The sequence below is a fragment of the Mytilus edulis genome, chromosome 9, assembly GCF_963676685.1.
Source record: "Mytilus edulis chromosome 9, xbMytEdul2.2, whole genome shotgun sequence".
NCBI lineage: Eukaryota > Metazoa > Mollusca > Bivalvia > Mytilida > Mytilidae > Mytilus > Mytilus edulis.
Genome location: NC_092352.1, coordinates 8,342,433 through 8,363,439, shown reverse-complemented (window position 1 = coordinate 8,363,439; position 21,007 = coordinate 8,342,433). Strand labels below are relative to the sequence as shown.

Genomic DNA, 21,007 nt, shown 5'->3' with positions numbered 1-21,007 from the left:
TGTTTTACTCTTGGTTTATTTATTTAGGTAACACCTGCTTTATTTCGTATCTATGTATCTCATGAGGTTCGAAAAATCCAGGAAGTTCTCGTTAAATGCAAAGAAAGGTCTTATAAAGCTCGAAATATTCCAGGAACGCTTATTTGGACAGTGGATAAAGTTTTGTTTGAAAAGGATCATATATTCCAAATAGTTATTACCTTCATGAAATCATCTGGGATTTGGATATTCAAAGAGCATTATGAAGAAAAATTAGAATCATCAAAGGTCAATGATATGCTCTATAACAGGATTTATCATCTTGTTTTTCCATCAAAGGATCAAGATACATATCAAAGTGCATTTGAGGCTTTTTGTAGCAATTTACTGTATCTGGAAACATACAACAATGAAAGCTTAGCATATGAGGAACTTGATGCAATGAACTCGGTCACTAGTATGCACACTGAAATGGCAGTAAATTTCAAAAGACTTAAAGTAGATAGATTCAAGATAATCGTATCGAATGTTATGAAGTCGCTGCCTAGCGGACTGAATTCGGAAAACATTCCAACTTTTTGTGTTATGTTATATAACATGACTAATGACTCATCGTTTATCAGCTCATTAAATCTTATTGATGAAAGTACAGCACAACGATTGAACAAGTTCTTTAAATATCTCAAACCTAGTGACACTAACTCGAAATATATAGGTATCATTGGGGACGTTTTAGAACAAATATATAAATGTGCTCATGGAAAGTCATTATGTGCAATTGGTTTTATCGAAAACACGTTGTCGTTTTTACCAGAAAGTCACTTCATCGCACTTGTGCAAAAAGTTGTGGAACAGGGTCATAAAGACATGTCTTTATATGAGAAATCTCAAAATGTAGACCTAGAATTAGTTTTAACAAAAATCTTGAAGGCATCAAAACATTCTCTGCTGGATAAAATTTTAAGACATCTTGTGAGATGGTGCTCTTTTGAACAGTATATATCTGTATGGTGTGTACTTATCGAATCAGAAGTTACAGAAAGTGATATACATGAAACACTTGTTGACTCTTGCACACAGAAGTGTGCACAATATCTTACCAAAATAGCTAAAATAAGCGACTTGAAGGGATATTTACGACACTATCAAACACTTCTGTCTTTACCAGTCGTGTGTTACGGATTGCATCAGACAATAGAAAAAAACATTTTAGAATGTTTAGGTAATGAGGGGAAGCTCACCACCTTTGATTGCAGGACCGAGTTTCTTCACATAATTCTAGAAGGTAAACTATTCGATACAGCTGAAAGAAAAGAAGATTTGTTAATACATCTTGTCGGTTGTAAAAGAGGACGGTTGAGGTCATGTATGATTAATCTGCTTCAAGACGAGTCTTACCATTACTTACCCGATGATTGTTTATCTAATATCATAGTACAGTATATGCAGAACTCCTTACAATTTAATCGTAGAAAGCTTTCTCTAATCGAATGTGTAAAAAAAGCGTATGAAAACTTATACTCTCTACTACAACTTCCAGTAGTCAAAAGAAATAATGCTCTCAGTGTTCAAATAGACCAGATTGTTTTAAAATCTGTTGAACAAAACAACATAAAAGATTTGCTGACAGTTGTTGGTGAAATAGAAAAAACAGAACACTTACACAAAATATTTCAAGGGCATATGAGAACTATTTTGCATGAGAAGCATTCCAAGAAGTTACCTTCGACAGTTATTCGTGAAATATGTGGAGCAGATCATTTGCGAGTACGGACACGGTAAGTTTTATAAATTTGTTATTTGTAGTATAATTGATTGTTTCATATTTTGAGAATGTAAATTTGTTTTTAAGAGAGTGTCTAACATTGTTCTCAATCTTGAGTTATAATGCACATGGCATTCCTCTTTTACAGTAGTACACACATATATACTTGTGTAATTGGTTCTTAACGAAACGGGCATACATGTATCGATTCAGTTGACTTTTATGTCCCATTTATGAGCATTATTTTTTCTAGTCTGTGCGTCCGTTCGTTTGTTCGTTTGTTCGTCCGTCTGTCCTGCTTCAGGTTAAAGTTTTTGGTCGAGGTTGTTTTTGATGAAGTTCAATCAACTTGAAACTTCACGGTCCACTGAACATAGAAAATGATAGTGTGGATGGGGAATCCGTGTATTAAGGACACATTCTTGTTTCAAGCTATACTAAAAACAAAAACAAAAAGGAAAGTATTCGTTTTTGGGAAAGATGGCGATAAGCATTAATCGTCCTCCAATATTTAGATTAGTTGGTTTGTCAACGTATATTTGTTCCACCTAACAGAAGTTCCAATTGGATGGAAACTTGGTTATAAACATTATAATATCTATTCCTGTTGGAATAAATATTCTATACCATTTATTCCGTTAGGAACATATACTGTAATATTTATTCCTGTGGAAATAATATTTCAGAATATTTTTTCCCTTTGGAATTTATATTACGACGGAACTTCCATTCCGTGACAGGTTTGCAGTATGAAACAATGTATTGTAACCCCTGCAAAATTTTGCACTCTTACACAATTTTGCACAGCTCTTTCTTTGTATCGATTTTTCACTTCTTCGAGATGTGGTAATAGAATGAAATTCAAAACAGTGTGGCTGTGGCCATTGATTGACACATTAAATTCATCCATTGACTGGGACAATTTACGTGAACGTTTGTCTGTAACAACCACTGTTCACGACGTACCTACGATAGACATTTAAACTGTGGGGTCACCAAAGGTTTCTTAACGCCTTTAATTATAAAATAATTCGAAAAATTAATCAGGAATAACCTTTATGTTTTGATTTATATAATTGATATAAATCAAAACATCGTGTTATTTCTGATTAATTTTTCTAATTACTTTATTGAGGTGTTGAGAACCTTTGGTGATCCCATAGTTTAAGTGTCTTTAAAAAGTACATAGTGAGCAGTGGTCGTTACATACAAACGTTCACCTAAATTGTCCCAGTCAATGGATGAATTTAATGTGTCAATCAATGGCCACAGCCACACTGTTTTGAATTTCATTCTATATTATCAATTAATGGGACTTATAATTTAGTACAAAAACTCACGTGTCATCAACATAGTTATCAGGAAGGTCGAACCAATAGAGTCAAATAAATTACAAAACCAAAAAGCAGTCATAATCGTGATTCTATGAAGTTGTGCAATCTTTGACTGCTATAAGATAATTTCACTGTTTCGAATAAAATTTTTGAAAACAGAAAAATGCCCACATTTTTTAAATTAAACTTACGCGTGTATTGTCGTTACCTAGGGTTTTTATTTATTTCTCCTTCATTTGAAGTATGTTTTCCTAAAACAAGAACAGTATATAAAACACACAAAAGTAAAGATAGAGCAACACGAGCCCCGCCAAAATTTGGGGGATCAGATGCTTCAAACTTCAAATAGGAAAACGGATATTCAATTGTGCATCAGTCATCTCAGTGGCTGAGCCGTGGTGTAGTGGTTAGTGCATCGGACTACTAACACAAAGGTTTCTGGTTCGATTCCCGTTTGGGATGAAAATTTCAGGGACTGAATTTTCGGCTCTTCCTTGACGACATTTACGAGTATGGTCTTGAGGAAACGATGATAGTCCGTCGGAAGGGGACGATAAATATCTGACCCGTGTTAAGAGAGAGCCATATCTCTTGCACGTTAAAGACATCCTTGTAGATTTCGAAAAAGAGCAGGATAATGCCGCTACAAGGCAGCACTCGCACCCGCAAAGTGGAAAGGGATTAATATAAGTTGCAAAACTTGTTTTCCAATCCACTATAAATAAATATGTTTAAACTAAACTAAATCTCAGATGCTCAAAACTTCAAATAGGAACATTGATTATGATATTAGAATATATATGTATTTGTATTAACTGGAAAACATCAAAATGTACCGCAGCAATTGTCTGTAAAATCATTGAATAAGCTATTTATACAATCAGAAAAGTAACTAGCATTTGTAGTTTTAGCCAGCTTTTTTTTCGTTAAGCTAAAAGTTATTCAAACATTGCTATGTGTTTGATATTTTCTTCATTGGCCAGAGGTAAAGAGCGAATATTGAGATATAAAAAAAACATGTTTAATGAGTTGTCTCACTGGCACTCGTATCACATTTTCTAACATCTATTAACCACCGCCCAAACCCTTATCCCCCACCGCATGTTTGCGCCTGTGAAACGTCAGGAGACTCGGGGCCTTTGTTTGTTTGGTATTTTTTTAAATTTTAGTTCATGTAGATGTTTTGGAGTTTGGTGTGACATTTTCGTCGTACTAGTATATACATTTGTGTTTAGGGGCCAGCTGAAGCCTGCATCCTGGTGTGAGATTTTCTCGCTTTTTTGAAGACTCAATAGTGGTCTGTGGCTTTTTTCTGCTATTTTGGCTGAGTTGTTGTCTTTTTGACTTATTCCCCATTTCCATTGTTATGTTGGGTTGTTTTTAATAAAATAAACAGTAGTTGACATATTTTCTGCATTATTTCAAATCAAAAGTATTGATTTTGTCATCTATATTGAGATTGGAAAGGATTTTGACCTTGTGTAACATTGGTGAAGTGTTTCAGAATTTTTAGTTAACGTTTTTAAGTTCTTCTTTCATCATATCAGTTGATGTGTTTAGCAATTGCATGTCCGATTTTGTGTTCATTTAAAAATGTCGCAAAAAAGGTTGTGATGATATGATCAAACAATGTCGTTATTAAGTTATACGCAATTTTTAATAGTAAAAAGATTTTCATCCTCGCTAGCCAAGGGTTAGTTTGATAATATTTATTTTTAGTGGATTGGGAAACAAGTTATTGCAACCTATATTAATCCCTTTCCACTTTGTGGGTGCGATTGCTATCTTGCAGTGGCATTAGCCTGCTCTTTTCGAAATCTACAAGGATTTCTTGTACGTGCAAAGAGATATATACCCCTGTAGGCGCTGCTGGAATGTTGATAAATAGAAATGAAAAGTTCACAAATGGGAAGCTGAAATCATCTCTTTTGTTGTAAAGTTTTGTTTACTTCTAAATCCTTTATCTCAAGTTCAATGGAATAGATGCGTGCAACATAGTCACCAAATTTTGAATATTTAGTGAGAATTTTCCTAAGAAGTTCCTGTATGATATCAGCCTCATAAGAATAGAGGAAATAGTTAGCACGATGAGGGGCACAATTTGTTTCCATGGGTATGCCGATTGTTTGTTGAAAAATACGTCCTCTAAACATTACAAATATGCTGTCAATCAAGAAATCAATTAGTATAAAAATATTTTATTTGCAAAAGTAGCAAAAGGGATTTGACACAAGTTAAAACAACATTATTGACGTCCTCTCCCTGAAATCTTGATAATGTCAGTTTCAGAGAATTTTTTACAGATTAGAATTTATCCCTCCCTAAGACAAGACAAATGTATCTACGTTGGCAATTTTTTTTATGAAATGAAGCAATACCAACTCTTAATATATCAGAAAAAAATAACCTGCATTATGTCAACAACTGATCTTAGAATAAATGCGTTTATTTTCATTGGAAAGACCATATGAGTAAATCAATATTTATTAAAAAAAAAAACTGCAATTTTTAATGAATTGACAATCGTTATATATATATATATATATATATATAAATATAAATTCTCTGTATATAAATATATGCCTTGGGAATAAGTCTGTTTAAAGATTTGGTTAGCTTTTGAGGTGAATAACGACAACTTTGTGCTTTCTGTAGAATATTACCATACTATATGATGGGATTTGAAATATTTATTGTATTAAGCATCTTCGCTAGCCAAGGGTTACGATCCACTCCCGTTCTCTTCACCCTTGGCGGATTGAGATAAAATTTTGGAGACACAAGGTAAGGATTTTTAACCGGATATTTGTGACAAAAATGTCGGTTATTGGTTTGGGGATGTAAGGCGGTCGGACGGCCGGGCGGTACGGCGGGCGGCAATCAAATGTTGTCCGTGCATTTACTCATGAACCTTTCAACCAAAGCTTTTAAAATTTTAAGATGTCGTTACTGATGGCAAATTGGAGGTCAAGTTCAATAATGACGATTTTGACTTTTACCGTTCAGGAGTTATGGTTCTTTGAAGATTGAAAAACGGCGTTTCGAGTCGTGTCCGTGCATTTATCATGAACTGTTCAACCAAAGCTTTTCACATTTTAATATTTTGTTACTGGTGACAAAATGGAGGTCAAGTTCAATAATGTCGTTTTTTACTTTTACCGTTCAGGAGTTATGGTTCTTGAAAGATCGAAAAATGGTGTTTCCATTCATGTTGTTGCATTTACTCATGAACCATTCAACCTAAGCTTTTCAAATTTTAATATGTTGATACTGATGACAAAATGGAGGTCAAATTTGATATTGACGATTTTCACTTTCACCGTTCATCAGTTATATGGTTCTACAAAATGGAGGTCAATTTTGGTATTGACGATTTTCACTTTCACCGTCCATCAGTTCTTGTGATATTGCCTGGACACAAATAAATGTTAATAAATCCGGTTTGCTGTCGTTGTGACAGCCTCTTGTTATTGGTTGCAGTCGAAACTCGCTGCATCCAATCAAAAAGCGCCTATAACATGATCACGTGTAAATGTAGAAAGTGTTTGTCAACATTTGCCACGTGTTTATTGTGCAACAAGTCTTTACATCCCTAATTATACGACTATATTCAGTGACAACTTGAACGTTTTTAATCACTTAATAGAGGTTCCTGTGTATGTTTCATGCACAAATGCATGAATGTTAAATGGGCGTGACTTTAACTTTCCGATAGATGGCGCAACATTGTTATCACAAATGTTGGCTTAATCTGCCAAGGGTGAAGAGAACGGGAGTGGATCGTAACCCTTGGCTAGCGAAGATGTCATATAAGATGTGTGCACGTACAATACAATACAAAAACAAGTTTACTTTCAAAAAGGGTGTAACTGTGCTTCATTTGTTTTAATCTCTGTGTATTGTTTTCGATTTTTAGAAATTAAATATCAAGTAAGTCTACTACTTGTGTCAGGTGACCCATAGTATTCATTAATTCTATTCAGTATTGGATATTTCAATATAAAATTCGATTTTCTCCATTGCTTTTTTTGTTTTAGAGCACTGGTGTGAAATATTTTGTTACCATTCGGCAGGTCTTCGTGTGTTTAGGTTTTATACATCTGCTTTCAAATGTTCGAGTTGAGCCTTACTGATGAAATGCTAGAACTAAGAAAAAACGCCTCGGACGCACAAACAAATTTTTTTCGTATAATGCCATAATGTCTTCGTCGTCGTGGTATGAAGACACATTTTGTTTCCAGACAATAACTTAAGTTCAAGTGAATGGATCTCTATGAAATTTTACAGGAAGGTTCAATACATCAAGAGGAAAGTTGGGATTGATGTTTAGGGTTATGGTACTGACAGTTTATGAATTATGGGCAAAAAAGGGGCCAAAACAATTATTTTGTAGTTTCCGGACAGTGTAAGTGTATGGATCTCTCTGAAAATGTACCACGAGGCTTTTATATCACAAAGAGAAGACTGGGATTTAGTCTAAGTAAATTAAGTAAATATGCAGGAATTGAGGGCAAAAAGAGCCAAAACAAGCATTTTTCTAGTTTCCAGACAATTTCTTGTGTTCAAGTGTATGGATATTTCTAAAACTGTACTACAAAGTTCCATACCACAAAGGAAATGTTGGGATTGAGTTTTGGGGTTATAACTCCAAGAGGGGGTCAAAAAGATGTGGGGAGATTTTAAGTTCTTTTTTTTGGGAGAGTTCATATTTTTTTCTTGCAAATTTTTTAAACAGTATTGCGCAATAGATTTTTAACATCTTTGAACACATTTTGTGTGTGTCAGAAACCTTCTCTGGCAAATGAGACCCAATACATATGTTCAGATACTTTATTAAAATATACTCTATATAAATTTACATGAAAGCAGTGAAACCAAAACATAAATTTGGGTAAGTTAAGCAAAATACGTTGGTCGGATTAATGATAAACCCATGTAGTAATAGATGTATGGCGGATTAGTGATAAATTCATGTGGTCTAATTCAGACCCAGTACAAAATATTTCTTTCATAAGTCTATACTTTTCACAGGTCCATTTAAGAAGGTATAATTCTTCAATGAGAATGGCAAAATCTTCTCTTAAATATCCAGTAAGTTTAATGACACGTCTACCAAATCATTACCATATAATTTATCTAAATAGACACTTTATTATTCCTTTCTCTGACAGTGAAATAGATCATTTTGCGTGATCCCGTATCTAGCAAAGTGAGATTATTCCACAGCTGTGCATTTCCGTTACATATGTAAAAAAAATCACAATCCAAATTCAAACGGTATCAAGCTTGAATATTGAGTTCAAATCTCCCGGTCATATCAGACTGCACTCAGCGAAACATTTTGTTTTTGTATGTGATGAGTAAATCTTAACTGTGTAGAAATCTACTTTAGACCTGTTTTGATTACAAGTTTATAACCCATGATGAGACGTTAGTTAAATATCGATATATTGGATTTTTTTTAATTGTGAGTCTCTAATGCGGTTTTGCTGTCTGCAAATATTTATATTAATACAAGTGAAGTACAATTTTTCAGTCAATGTTGTTTTGGATGAAATTTTTTAGGCTTTTAGGTTGCATTTCTGTAAATATTGACAATGCAATTTCCCATAGGAACTCCTTTTAAGGCTAAAACTGTACAACTTTTACTATGAAGTTTTAAAAAAAATCTTATTCTAGAATTGAAAGTTCATATGCACCACAATTTTTTTCAAAGGTCAAAATATAGGGCTGTGCGTCATATTTTCAACGTTTATATGCCCTGAACTTCTCAGAGTTTAAACTAACACTTATTTTCTTAACTACTCCTAACTCAAATGAAAGGTTACCACATATTTCAATGTTAACAATTTGCACGTGTATATTTACTGGTAACATTCCCAAGTTATGTCTCTGTGAGCTGGAACACAGAGAGCATAACTGGGAACCAGTATGTAAACAAAATTAATTTTCTTTGAATATTCAAGATCTCCCAAAAGAGGCGTGTTTTGAGAAACAGCTGTATTTACAGTGCAACCTATAAGAAGACCAAAAAGATGTATTTTTTTCAATTCTATTAAGATGTGTATTATTAATCTTTTGTATAGGTTTACCGCAAATATCATCACCATCATCATGGATCTCCTTGGAATTGGTGATGAGGATGATTTGAAACAGGTTTTTTTGAAAGCATTAGATCATGCTACATTCTGGATGGAAATATTTACTGCAGAAGGGAATCCAACCATACTCAATCTTTTGATGACTCACAAGCCATGTGTAATGGTAGCTAGATCCATTGATTATTTCAAAGATGTACTGAAAAGAAGACATTTGGGAAGCTGTTTAATAAAACAACTTAAAATCAAAGAAGATGACATGTTAAAACTTTTGACATGTCGTCTAAATAGTAAAAATTATGAGACAAAGCAAAAACTACAAGGACAGTGGATGGTGTGTTGCAAGACTGTTGATGACCATATAACAGACATTCACCAAATTGATGAAACTTTTAAAAGTCTATTATCAGGACTTATCAAGGGAAACATCCCTTCAGTCATTATCGATACAATTGAGTTTCTTCAAGGTCAACAAGAACAAGTAATACAAGATGAACTTTCCGCTGCTGATATACTACAAGAAGAGCATTTCGAAGAGTGCATACGGGAATTGTCGGAGAGCTGTAATCTACTGTTACAGATTATAAAATCTATAGTGTTTTGGAACATTTTACAAGAAGAATTTAGTCGAAATGCAATTAAAGTCTCCGCTGATGATAAGGAAGATACAAATGAAGATGCACTAAATGGCATAACGTTGTCGCTTCTTTTTGGAGATGATGAATTGGATAGGACTAAAACATTTAGAATGACAGATGCTATAGCCTTTATTCAAAGCATTAATAATATCTGCTTAGAAAGGTACAAGAAGTTATGGACGCCATATCTAAAAAGAGAAAACAGACCTCTTGATGAGTTCAAAAATACATTTTCTAGAGTAACATCTGCTAAAGCTATGGAAGAAGAAATTAGAATTGCCGAACAGTTTTGTCGGATACGTAGTGAGATTAAAGCAAAAAGTACGCTAATGAAATTTGCAGAATTGAAAAATTATTCCAAAACTGTCGAGGCAGTGACAAATTGTATTAAGATTTTTGAATTTCAAGAAAATGTGCAAATATATACAAATGTTGTTAAATCTTTCCATAAGTTGTTCAAGGCAAAAAAGAGCGAAGATTTAAAAGATATGTTTATGGATGAAATGGAAGCAGTTTTAGAAAGCGTTGAAAACTTACGCCAATTCATTACCCCTGGTGTAACTGAGGTATTAGACGTTCTTAAGTCCGCGATGTCTCTAATAAATTTCATAAATGAAGTAATTGACGAAGATATCAGGAACTTGATTGATGCTGTAGAAGAACACTCAGAACAATATGTTAATGAATCAACAGTCTCTGATTTGATAGAAGTACAGAGGTTTTTACAACCAATTTTGAAGAAAACATATGAAGGCAACTTGACTAACTTCTTTTCGCTACTGAATAAGCAACTCCTCTCAGGCGCTGAGAATATTCCAGCAAAAATTCACGACTGCATGGACAATCTTCATACATTAAGATCTCTTTATAAAAATGTTGCAAATAGAGGAGAAAGGACAAAAGAAATAATCGATAGCATTATTAAACGCGGAAAGTTTTGTTTTTGTTTGAAAGACCACAGTTGCGAAATCACAGTGAAATATAAACAGGATAGAAAAATGGTGTCACATAACAATGTTGGCTTAAGTGACCTTCGTAGCCGTGCACTCTTACTGATGAATGCTGAACATAGGGACAGAAATACAAACAAACCAAGCAGAAAGAGAGTGGATCTTGAAAGGTTTCTTCTGGTAGTTGACTTAGCGTTTGACATTTCAAGCATGTGTCTTCAATTAAAACAAGCCGGACACTTTGAGTTCATGTGTTATGAAGACAGCTGTGAACAACACAAACTTCATGAGCTAAGCATGCAATTAACATGCAAGTATGATGAATGGACTAAAAGTCTGGATTTTTGCAGAGAAAAGTATTATTATATGAATTTCATGCATCCTGCTCAATTGCAACAACTGTTTGATTACTTATACAAAAATCATGAAAACTCAGAAATTGTTCTTTCTTGTCTCCAGTTTATAAACCGTTCATTCGACGATATTGAATCATTAAAAAAAGAGTTTACATCGTTACCACCTAAATCTACTAATGATGGGATATTGCAGAATATTGCCATCACACTGCAGAGTATATTTTCTGGATACCATACTCCTGATAAACCTCTTGCCTCATGCTTCAAGGAACCAAAAATAACTGATGTTGTGCAAGTTGGAACCCCATATATAGTAGCGTTAGATGAAGAAAGTCCACTTGTTATACGAACAATATTTTCTTTGTTCATGAATACAACTAACCAGTTACCAGATGCAAGTCAGATTTTATTTTGTCGAGAAGAAACTACAATTGATGAAATAGTTCTTTTCATGAAGCGGTGTACTGATATTCCATTTACACCTGAACATAGAAGGTTGTTTAGCATAGCCAATGTAGAAATACTAACAAATGATATACAAAACCAATTTGTTGATATTTTGCTCCATTTGAAATCTGGCAATTTCCTTCTTTCAGTTATTTGCCGTGGACATATTCATCATTCATTTTTTGATCAATTTTCAGATCGGATTTCCCATCCTACACCAATGACGGAGAACGCATTGAAGGAATGTCTTAGGAGGAACTGGCCAAATGTTTATGTTATATCCTCAGATGTTCCAGGTTTAGGGAAAACAGAAATGGTGCATAGTATGGCCAGGGACAAAGGTTTGTCCGTCGCAACTTTACATGTCAGTGGCAAAGTTGATGTACAGTCTATTGTTAGAGATCTTAACTCACTTAACTTGAAAAAATACAGTGTCCTTCATCTTGACGTCGGTGTGACTCCGTCGCCGTCTGAATTGGATTCAGTTTTGTTTCAGCTGATCATTCTCGGACATATATCTGTTGGTTCAGATGCATATACATTGAGCACTGGTCATGTATTTATAGAAATATCTAATACAGTAGGACAGATGCTTTGCAATTCATTACCAACAACAACTTGTTTGAAAAGGATTACTATTGACTGGAACAATTATTATGATCTTAAGGTATGCATGGAAATAAACAGTCCAATACAAGTAGTATGCCAATACTTAAAAGCATTAGATAACGGACAACTAGATAGAACCGACATATATCTCACAGGAAAAGATACTCCAAAACCCATGAAAGCTGATGAATGTAGGATTGTATTAGAAAAGTATTTTTCTTCGGCAGGAGATATGTCATATACTTTACTACACATATTTTTGAACGTTCTTGCAGATCAACTGAAGAAACTCTCGTCCAGTGTATTTTTCAGGACTGCCAATATCGTAGTCATGATGGGTGAACATGATCTACCACGCGTAAAGTCAAATTTAGTTAAAGTCCTTGTGGAATCTTGCCAGGAGTTCGCCGGCAGATCTGTCCAGTCATGTCGGTCATCACAGGCGGCAAATTTACACACATTACAACATGAATCATATCTAGACAGTTCTTCAGCTCAAGCACTAGCACAACGTGTGGCAGGAATGATAAGATGGGAAGATAGTAATCATCTTATGATTCTTTTCCACCAAAATGTACAAACTGTGTCAGCAATTTATCGGGAAATAGCCAAGGTTCCGAATAATATCAAATGTTTATTTGAAAGTCAAATGAAAAAGCTTATTGAAGATTTTAGAAACAAAACTCAAAGGGAATTACAAGATATATTGCAGATGTTAACTCGAAGTAAAGCAAGCAAATTGTCGGATAACGTTTTGAAAAAAATGGCTGTAGCTTACGCACTTACACCAGATAATCTGTTAAAAATGATTTTGATATCGCTACGAATTAATTCAATGATACCTGTTGTTATAATGGGAGAAACAGGATGCGGAAAGACATCACTTGTACGCTATTTGGCAGAAATTACAGATGTCAACTTTGAGTTGTTCAGTATTCATGCAGGAATTGATACATACGACATATTACACAAAATCAGAGAAATCAATACCAAAGCTTTGAGTTGTCTAAGCTCAAGTGTGTGGCTATTTCTTGATGAAATCAATACATGTGACCACTTAGGACTGATTAATAGCATTATTTGTCATCGGTATTTTCAAAATGAAACTCTGGCTCCAAATCTAACTATCATAGCTGCATGTAATCCATACAGACTGAGAAAACACTCAACAATATTTACTTCTGGATTACAAGGCAAAGTAAAAACAGATGAACTTTCCAGGCTTGCATATCGGGTTCATCCCCTACCGGAAGCCCTCATTGACTATGTTTGGGATTATGGCAGTTTAAATGAAAAGGACGAAACATTCTATATATCAAAAATGGTCAACCTCGTATTCGATGGATATTACGATTCATTCTCTTTTGAAACGTTACTTACAAATATATTAGCAACTTCGCAAAGGTTTGTTCGATCAAAGGAAGAAACTGACAGTTGTGTTAGCCTACGTGATGTTGATCGTTGCAAAAAACTTGTTCAGTGGTTTCTAAAGTTCCTGCAGAAGAAACAGACAAGACTAGGCTTCACCCACGGCATAGAGACGAAGGCTGTTGTACTCGCACTTTCAGTTTGTTATCACAGTCGGTTTGAAAATGTGGAAACAAGAAAAGCATATCGAGAAAAAATAGCTCAAATAATTTCGAAACAACAACATGCGATTTCCTCAGATGGTGTTTTGAAGATAATACGTGACGAACAAAAGGAAATATTAGACAGGATGACCCTTCCAAGTGGAATTGCTAAAAACACTGCATTGCAAGAAAATGTATTTGTAGTTCTTATTTGCATTTTGAATAAAATTCCGATATTTCTTGTTGGTAAACCTGGTTGTAGCAAATCACTCTCCATTCAGCTTATCCGAAGTAACCTTCGTGGGAAAGATTCAAAGGATGTACTTTTTCAAAACATGCCTCAATTGTTTTGCGTTTCATTCCAAGGTTCAGAATCCAGCACGTCTGATGGCATCATAAAGGTTTTTGAAAAGGCTGAAAAATATCAACAACACAATGAAAAAGATGTCATTTCTGTAGTTATTTTAGATGAGATAGGTCTTGCAGAAATTTCAAGGTTTAATCCACTTAAGGTTTTACATGGCCTGTTGGAACCAGGAAATAAACAGAATCCAAATGTCTCTGTTGTAGGCATCTCAAATTGGGCTCTTGATGCAGCAAAGATGAATAGAGCTATTCATTTATCGAGACCAGATATGGATTTAGACGAATTGAAATATACAGGACATGCAATAAGTTCCGCAATGCTTGACGAAATGAAAAGCGAGACTGTGTGGGAAGAAGCCGATTCTAGTGAAAATAGATATCTTTCTGATACTTTAGAAATGTCATTTGACGAAATAGCTATAGCATACTACAAATATACTACAGAGCGTCAAAGGTTTGCTAACTTTCATGGCCTTCGTGATTATTACTCGCTAATAAAGTATGTTGGTCGATGTCGTCAACTCTCAAATCGATTTGATAGGTCTGAAACTGATATTATTCTGAAGGGCATTGCAAGAAACTTTGGTGGTTTACCCACTGAAATGATGGAAATTGTGGGAATATTTCAGGAATCAGTTCCGAATTTAAAACACAAACCTATACCCGTTACAGATCTTATTAAGGAGAATCTTGACGACAATGCATGTAGACATTTAATGTTGATAACAAACGGTGATGCCGTAATTAGTGTCCTAGAATCACATTTAAATGACGCAAAACGTCCGTTTGAAATTATTTTTGGAAGCCATTTTGAAGATGACCTTAGTGACGACTACAATTACCGTATATTGAGCCGTATCATCCTTTGCATGGAACAAGGTCTTGTTCTGATCTTAAAAGGTCTTGAATCAATTTATGGAAGTCTATATGACATGTTGAATCAGAATTACACTGTTGTTGGCAATAAAAAGAACTGTCGTATAGCTTTAGGACATTACAGCAATCCGATGTGTCATGTTCATGACGCATTTAAATGCATAGTTCTTGTCGAGGAAACGAAATTAGATTATTCGGACCCCCCTTTTCTCAATAGATTTGAAAAACAGCAATTCAGGTTTTCAGATTTGATAGACAGTGATGACTTTGGAGATATAATAAACGAGATTGAAACAATGCTTCTTGAATTATGTCATGTTGAAGGGTGTATGTTCACGCCAGAAAACGCTATTCCTTCCTACAATCATGACTTATTAGTTTCCTTGATATTGTTTTTAAGAAAAACAAAAAAGTCGGAAATCATGAATCAAACCCACCTTTTTGAAATGGCTATGCATCTTTTACTTTGGATGATTCCACCAGAGGTAATTGTTCGTGCAAAGGAAAGTAAACTACATCGTACAGATTCTAGCAAAGTTAAAAAAATACAAGAAGTTTATATGGAACTACCAATTCACCAAGGTCTTTCTAACTGTTTAGATATATTGTTGATATCTAGATCGAGTGACAATGAAGACACCGAATTCACAACAAGTCCAACCCAAGGAGAGATGCTTTTATTGTATACATACACAAACATTCATTGCAATATTAGATCGTTATTTAGTGTTTATTCACATCAAATTGAGCGATTGTCCTCGTTCAAATCAGAAAAGCATATTTTGGGAAAAATTGAAGACTTTTTTAATTCAGAAAAATCTGTTTTGTTGCTACAATGTAGTGCAAATTTTGATGGCCAACATTTACTACTTTCAAAGGTCATCATAGAGAATATTCGAAGAAAATGTCAAGCGAAGCAAAAACATGTCTGTATGATTATTCATCTAGATAGAAATATTGCTAATGATCAGCAGCTAGTGCCAATTAATTTTCTCTCCGGCTGGAAAATAATTTTTATCGATGGTTTGGAAAAACCGACAACCACCATTTGCCGTTTTACATGTACAAGTAAATACGATATAGTCAGGGAACGTAGGCCTCTGAATGAATATATTGTTGAGAATCTATTTTGGGCTTTTACTAGAATCAGATTCACAAGTGAAAACAACACAATTGATAATCAAAGATTCGTGATAGACAATTTACCACTTAGTGAAGTGGCAATAAGTACGATTGAGGAGTTGATTTTGAATTGGATAGGAGAACAGTCCTCTAATGATCATAATCAGTGGTGCATTGATGTCGCCAAAAACTCCTACGAACTATATAAGTCCGGTTCACTAGTATTAGCATGTGAAAATAGTATACACGATGTTATAAAATCACCACTGGCAATGTTCCTTTTCCGAATGCTTGAACTTCAGATTTTAAATCAAGCTTTTGTACAGGATGAATTTACGGTGGAAAGAACTAAAGACTGGAGAAACATTGTCCTTTCTAAAGTTTACACAAGTATTAAGGACTTGAATCCGGTAACAGGTCCTGAATGTTATTCATGTAGTACATCATTTCTTCCATTAAAGATGCCACTCAGTGCATTTATTATGAACAAAGTTAATTTGCACAAGGATGAATTCATCGACATTATGAGGAAAATTAGAATACAAAATGATATTGAACCAGACGAAGACGTTCCTTTTGATTTGTTTGCAAAGACGGTGTCTGGATGCACCGACTTGATTTGTCATGATGTGGACGATATTTATAGTGTTGTTTATGACGGAAGAATAGATGACTATGTGCATGATTTCTGTTGCGTAAATTCCTCAGGTATTGCAAACATAAGGGACAAACATAAAGCAATGAATATATTTTATTGGGCACTAAAACATTTCATTCAACCCCTCAGTTTCCAACAGGAAGATATTATCCAAGTTATGGCAACGATTCACGCAGCATTTTGGCTTAACAGCTCCACGGTGTCTTCAATATGCCAACTAGTAGCCCTCTCAGAAAAAATCATCAAAATTTCATGGAAAGAGGCTGCTGTCGAAACGGATTTTGAAGAGGAAGGCATAAGTTTTGAGAGTGGAACACTTTACATTTTGAATCTGAGTAGACCAGCATTTGTAGACAGTCTATGTTTAAGATTGTTACCAACCGCCAAAGTTTTACAATCGTATTCGCTAACAGCATGGATGGAAATTACTCAGGTTATTTTGCCCATTGCAAAAGAGGTGACAGATGAATCCACTATTATGCCAGCATTGCAACTTTGTCAAGAAATTATCCATTTAGTTCTGAAAGTTGATAATTTTAAACCCGAATCAGTGATTTTGCTCGGAGAACTTTTTTTTGAAAATGAAGGTCAGATAGACTCGCCATCCGTATTCAATCTGATTTTGAGTATTCTTCAACAGCTCCAGGTTGAAAGCAGTACTGATGTATCAAAACTCCAACAGCTATTTTGTTCTTATGTAATGCGAAGCCTTCTTTCCAACCCAAGCGACAATGAGATATTGAAATTAATTTTGACCAATATAGCACAAGGTGCTACATTTGACAGTCGTTTGGCATATTTTGGAAAATGTCTTGAATTTGCACTTTATGTAGATACATCTGGAAATGAACATTTACTAGAAGAAATTATATTAAACCAACTATGCGAAGTTCCACCATTTATAGAATGTTTAGATACTTTTATGAAAACTGTAGACCTGTCCCATGAGGAATCTGATGTACTGCCGTGTCTACTGATCGACGTTGTTCAGAAATCATTTTCGAAAGATTCACTCAATACCGTGATTCTTTTCCAGATCGAATCCGCCTCTCATAATTCTATTAGATGTTTTCTACAGGCTTATGACGTTTTAGATAGCAAAACCATGTCGTTCAGGTATATAACAGCAGTAGCGTTTCTAAAACATTTTTTTGAGACATATTATGTGGCACTCGACCAATGTAAACTTGACACATCTGAAATGCCCATTGTTTCCCATCACATTAATACAGTTATGTCAGCGATATGGAAAGCTAATACTGAAGAACTGCCAAATCCTTTGTTAGTATATTTGATGAAATACTTTGCAGATCGTCACGGAATAGAATTAATACACCGCAGTTGCAAACCGGTTCAGAATACTTTGACAACTTTGCAAAGTATTGATTGGAATATGAATTATATTGAATCGTCAGTTGTATTGAATCCGCTGGCAGCACACATTGATTTCGAATTGTCAAACAAACTACTGCAACAAATCAATTCAGTTTTGGAAAAAGAAAACAAATTGCATGACCTATTAGAGGATGAAAGAAGATATGTTACAGCATTACTTGGTACATTATCCAAACGATTTTATATGCAAAGATGTGTAAAGGAACTTACGGACCAAGAACACAGAATGGCAACAGCTATTTGTAGAATTGTAGATGAGTCAAAACTACCACAAACCTGTAAGCATATATCTCGGTACTTATTAGGAAATGACTTCGACAATGAATTATTTTCATTATCTGTTGCATCAGAGAGCCCATATCCTCACTTGGTTTCTATTGTACTTCATCTGTGTTGTCTCCTTTCCCTTGAGACAAATATGCAGAGTATTTGGTTTATTAATTTATTCCAACCGGACAAAACAACATTGGAGGATCTTCCATTTATTAACTCACAAAATATGTTAAACGCAGACCAAAAGATTCTGCTCTTGCTCAGTTACAGTATCATTGTAGGTTCTGTAGGCTTTCGTTTTACATCAGATGAAACACTTCGAAAATTCAGTCATTCTCGCCTACAAATCATGATCAAGCAATTTATTGAGTTACAACATCTTCTTCAGCTGGACTCCAGCAACCTTTGCATATTGATACATGTTGTGGTTTTGAAATGCAACTCTGTTATGTTCAGTGAAAATAGATCACTTACAACAAAAGAAAAACACAGCATTCGTTCAAAATATCTTGATATCATTAAACATTTAGTTGCTAACAGGTGGCAGGTAATTCGAGATTTCAAGATCAGTCAATACGAGATCAGCCAGAAGACGTCATGCATTGAAGCATATATTGAAGAACTTATTGAACCAACTGAATGTGTTGGAATAGATAAAGTCATTTTCCGTTTGTTTAGAATGTCACATTCACCAACGAAAGACATTTTTTTCAATGAATTGTGTTGTGGAGAAACTCAACAGTTTACTTTCCTACATCTTGTATTTAAGAACACAGGCAGACTAACAATTCCACAATTTCTTCCTGCTTTGCTACGTTGGCATATGTCAGTAATAACATATGCAAGTTATAAATTCAGAAAAGTCGATTTTCGAGATCTATCAGTTCAAAAATTCTTGAGTCAAGAAACAGATGACTCAAGACGTGATATACTCAAAAAATATTTCGAGCAGTTTAAAAAAGCCTGGAATGAAATTAAAGACAATTACTGTGATTTCATGGCGAATACCGTTACTTCTCGTATGCAACAGATGAATACGACTGTTAAAATGGAATACTGTACTGTATGGAATGATGAGTCAACACTTTTACTTATACTCCAAGAATTAGTCCAAATTCATAACACTTTTCTGGATCAATCCAATGATATCTTAGGGCATAAGCAACGGCATAAAAAGTTCAAACTGATACAACAAGTTGTAGCTCTACTTGATGTCAAAAGTAATGAAATTATCACGTTTAGATGGGATGATAATTGGTTAAAGTTCTGTCAAAGTGATACAACCTATGGATTGGGACAGAGATTATTATTTGACTACGAAAAGATTGAGGAAGAAGTTAAGAAAGACGTTTTGATTGGAAAAATGAAAATTGAGTTTCCAACTAGATTCCCAAAGCCAGTTTTTACAGATGATTTATATCAAAATAGTGTAGAACTTTTGATTGACCTAGAAGAGAGCATAACACAACAGCAACTCACGAAGGAGATAAGAAGATCAGTTGAGATCAAGGTCGATCGTGATGCTGCTTTTGTAACAGACCTACTCACTCAATTAGGAATGGTATTGGCCCTTCTGAAAAAAACAGGAGGGGACAATAGTCAGCCACTTATAGAATATTTAGAAAAATGGCAAAGCGTAACTGGGATGAATTCCAATATTTTCAAACGCATACTACCAGAACCTGTAGATTCGGTGAAACTTGGACATGTCGTTACATTGTACAAATGGTTGGAAGAACTTAACGGGCGCAGTCTTGTAGAGGCTCTAGATGAAAGATTTCATAAGAAATTGCACCCTGAAGCTGATGAAATTCTACACCAGACAAAAAAATTACACATGGCACATTTAGAAAAATTACAACACCCGTTGTTAGTTTTTGTACATAGATGTCTTGCTCTTAGGAACACAATAAGTCATGACCATCCACTGGTAGAATATATTTCTTCCCAAGAGTTTTGGTGGAAAGACCATATTAGAATGCAGGAAGGCAACACAGGAGTCATAGCTGGAGCAGATAACAAATGTATTCCAATATCAGAAATATTGTCACCTTTAATCTTGATTGAAAATATCTGTGAAACAGTTTTATTTGTTCAAGAAGCAATAAAGGTAGGTGCTATATTATTTATATCATACAGTACTGTAAATTCAGAAATTATTGCGTGCATTTATAATTGCGTTTTTGTCAATTTAGACTAACATGTGATTTTCATCTTTGCGATATTGAGAAAAATCCTGTTTAAATCATACAAAATTTCAAAATGCAAGTTTCAATTATTGCGATTATAACCCTGTCGCATTTTTGCAATAATAAAAGCATTGCAATAATTTCTGAATTTAAAGTAATGTAGGGTAATAACCAAAGATTTATTTTGCGCAAAGCAACAGAAAGATAGATATCAATAGAAAGTACATGTATATGAAATATTAATCAAATGTCAATTAAACTTTGAAAAAAATTATACAAAAAGTTTTTTTTCCTTGGGGAAAAAAATGAAAAATGAAAAGATAAAAAATAAACTGAAGGAATTATTTTCAGATATACAATGTACGAAAATCTTATTTCTTT

General features: G+C 34.5%; 1 protein-coding gene across 1 annotated transcript in view; it reads left to right on the top strand.

Moving 5' to 3' along the window:
* LOC139487568 (uncharacterized) overlaps window positions 1-21,007 on the top strand; it is a 71,971-nt gene that overhangs the window by 45,009 nt on the left and 5,955 nt on the right. The window contains exons 4-5 of the mRNA XM_071272456.1: window positions 28-1,757; window positions 9,165-20,547. Coding sequence (XP_071128557.1) covers window positions 28-1,757; window positions 9,165-20,547 — 13,113 coding nt within the window. The remainder of the gene's footprint in view (window positions 1-27; window positions 1,758-9,164; window positions 20,548-21,007) is intronic.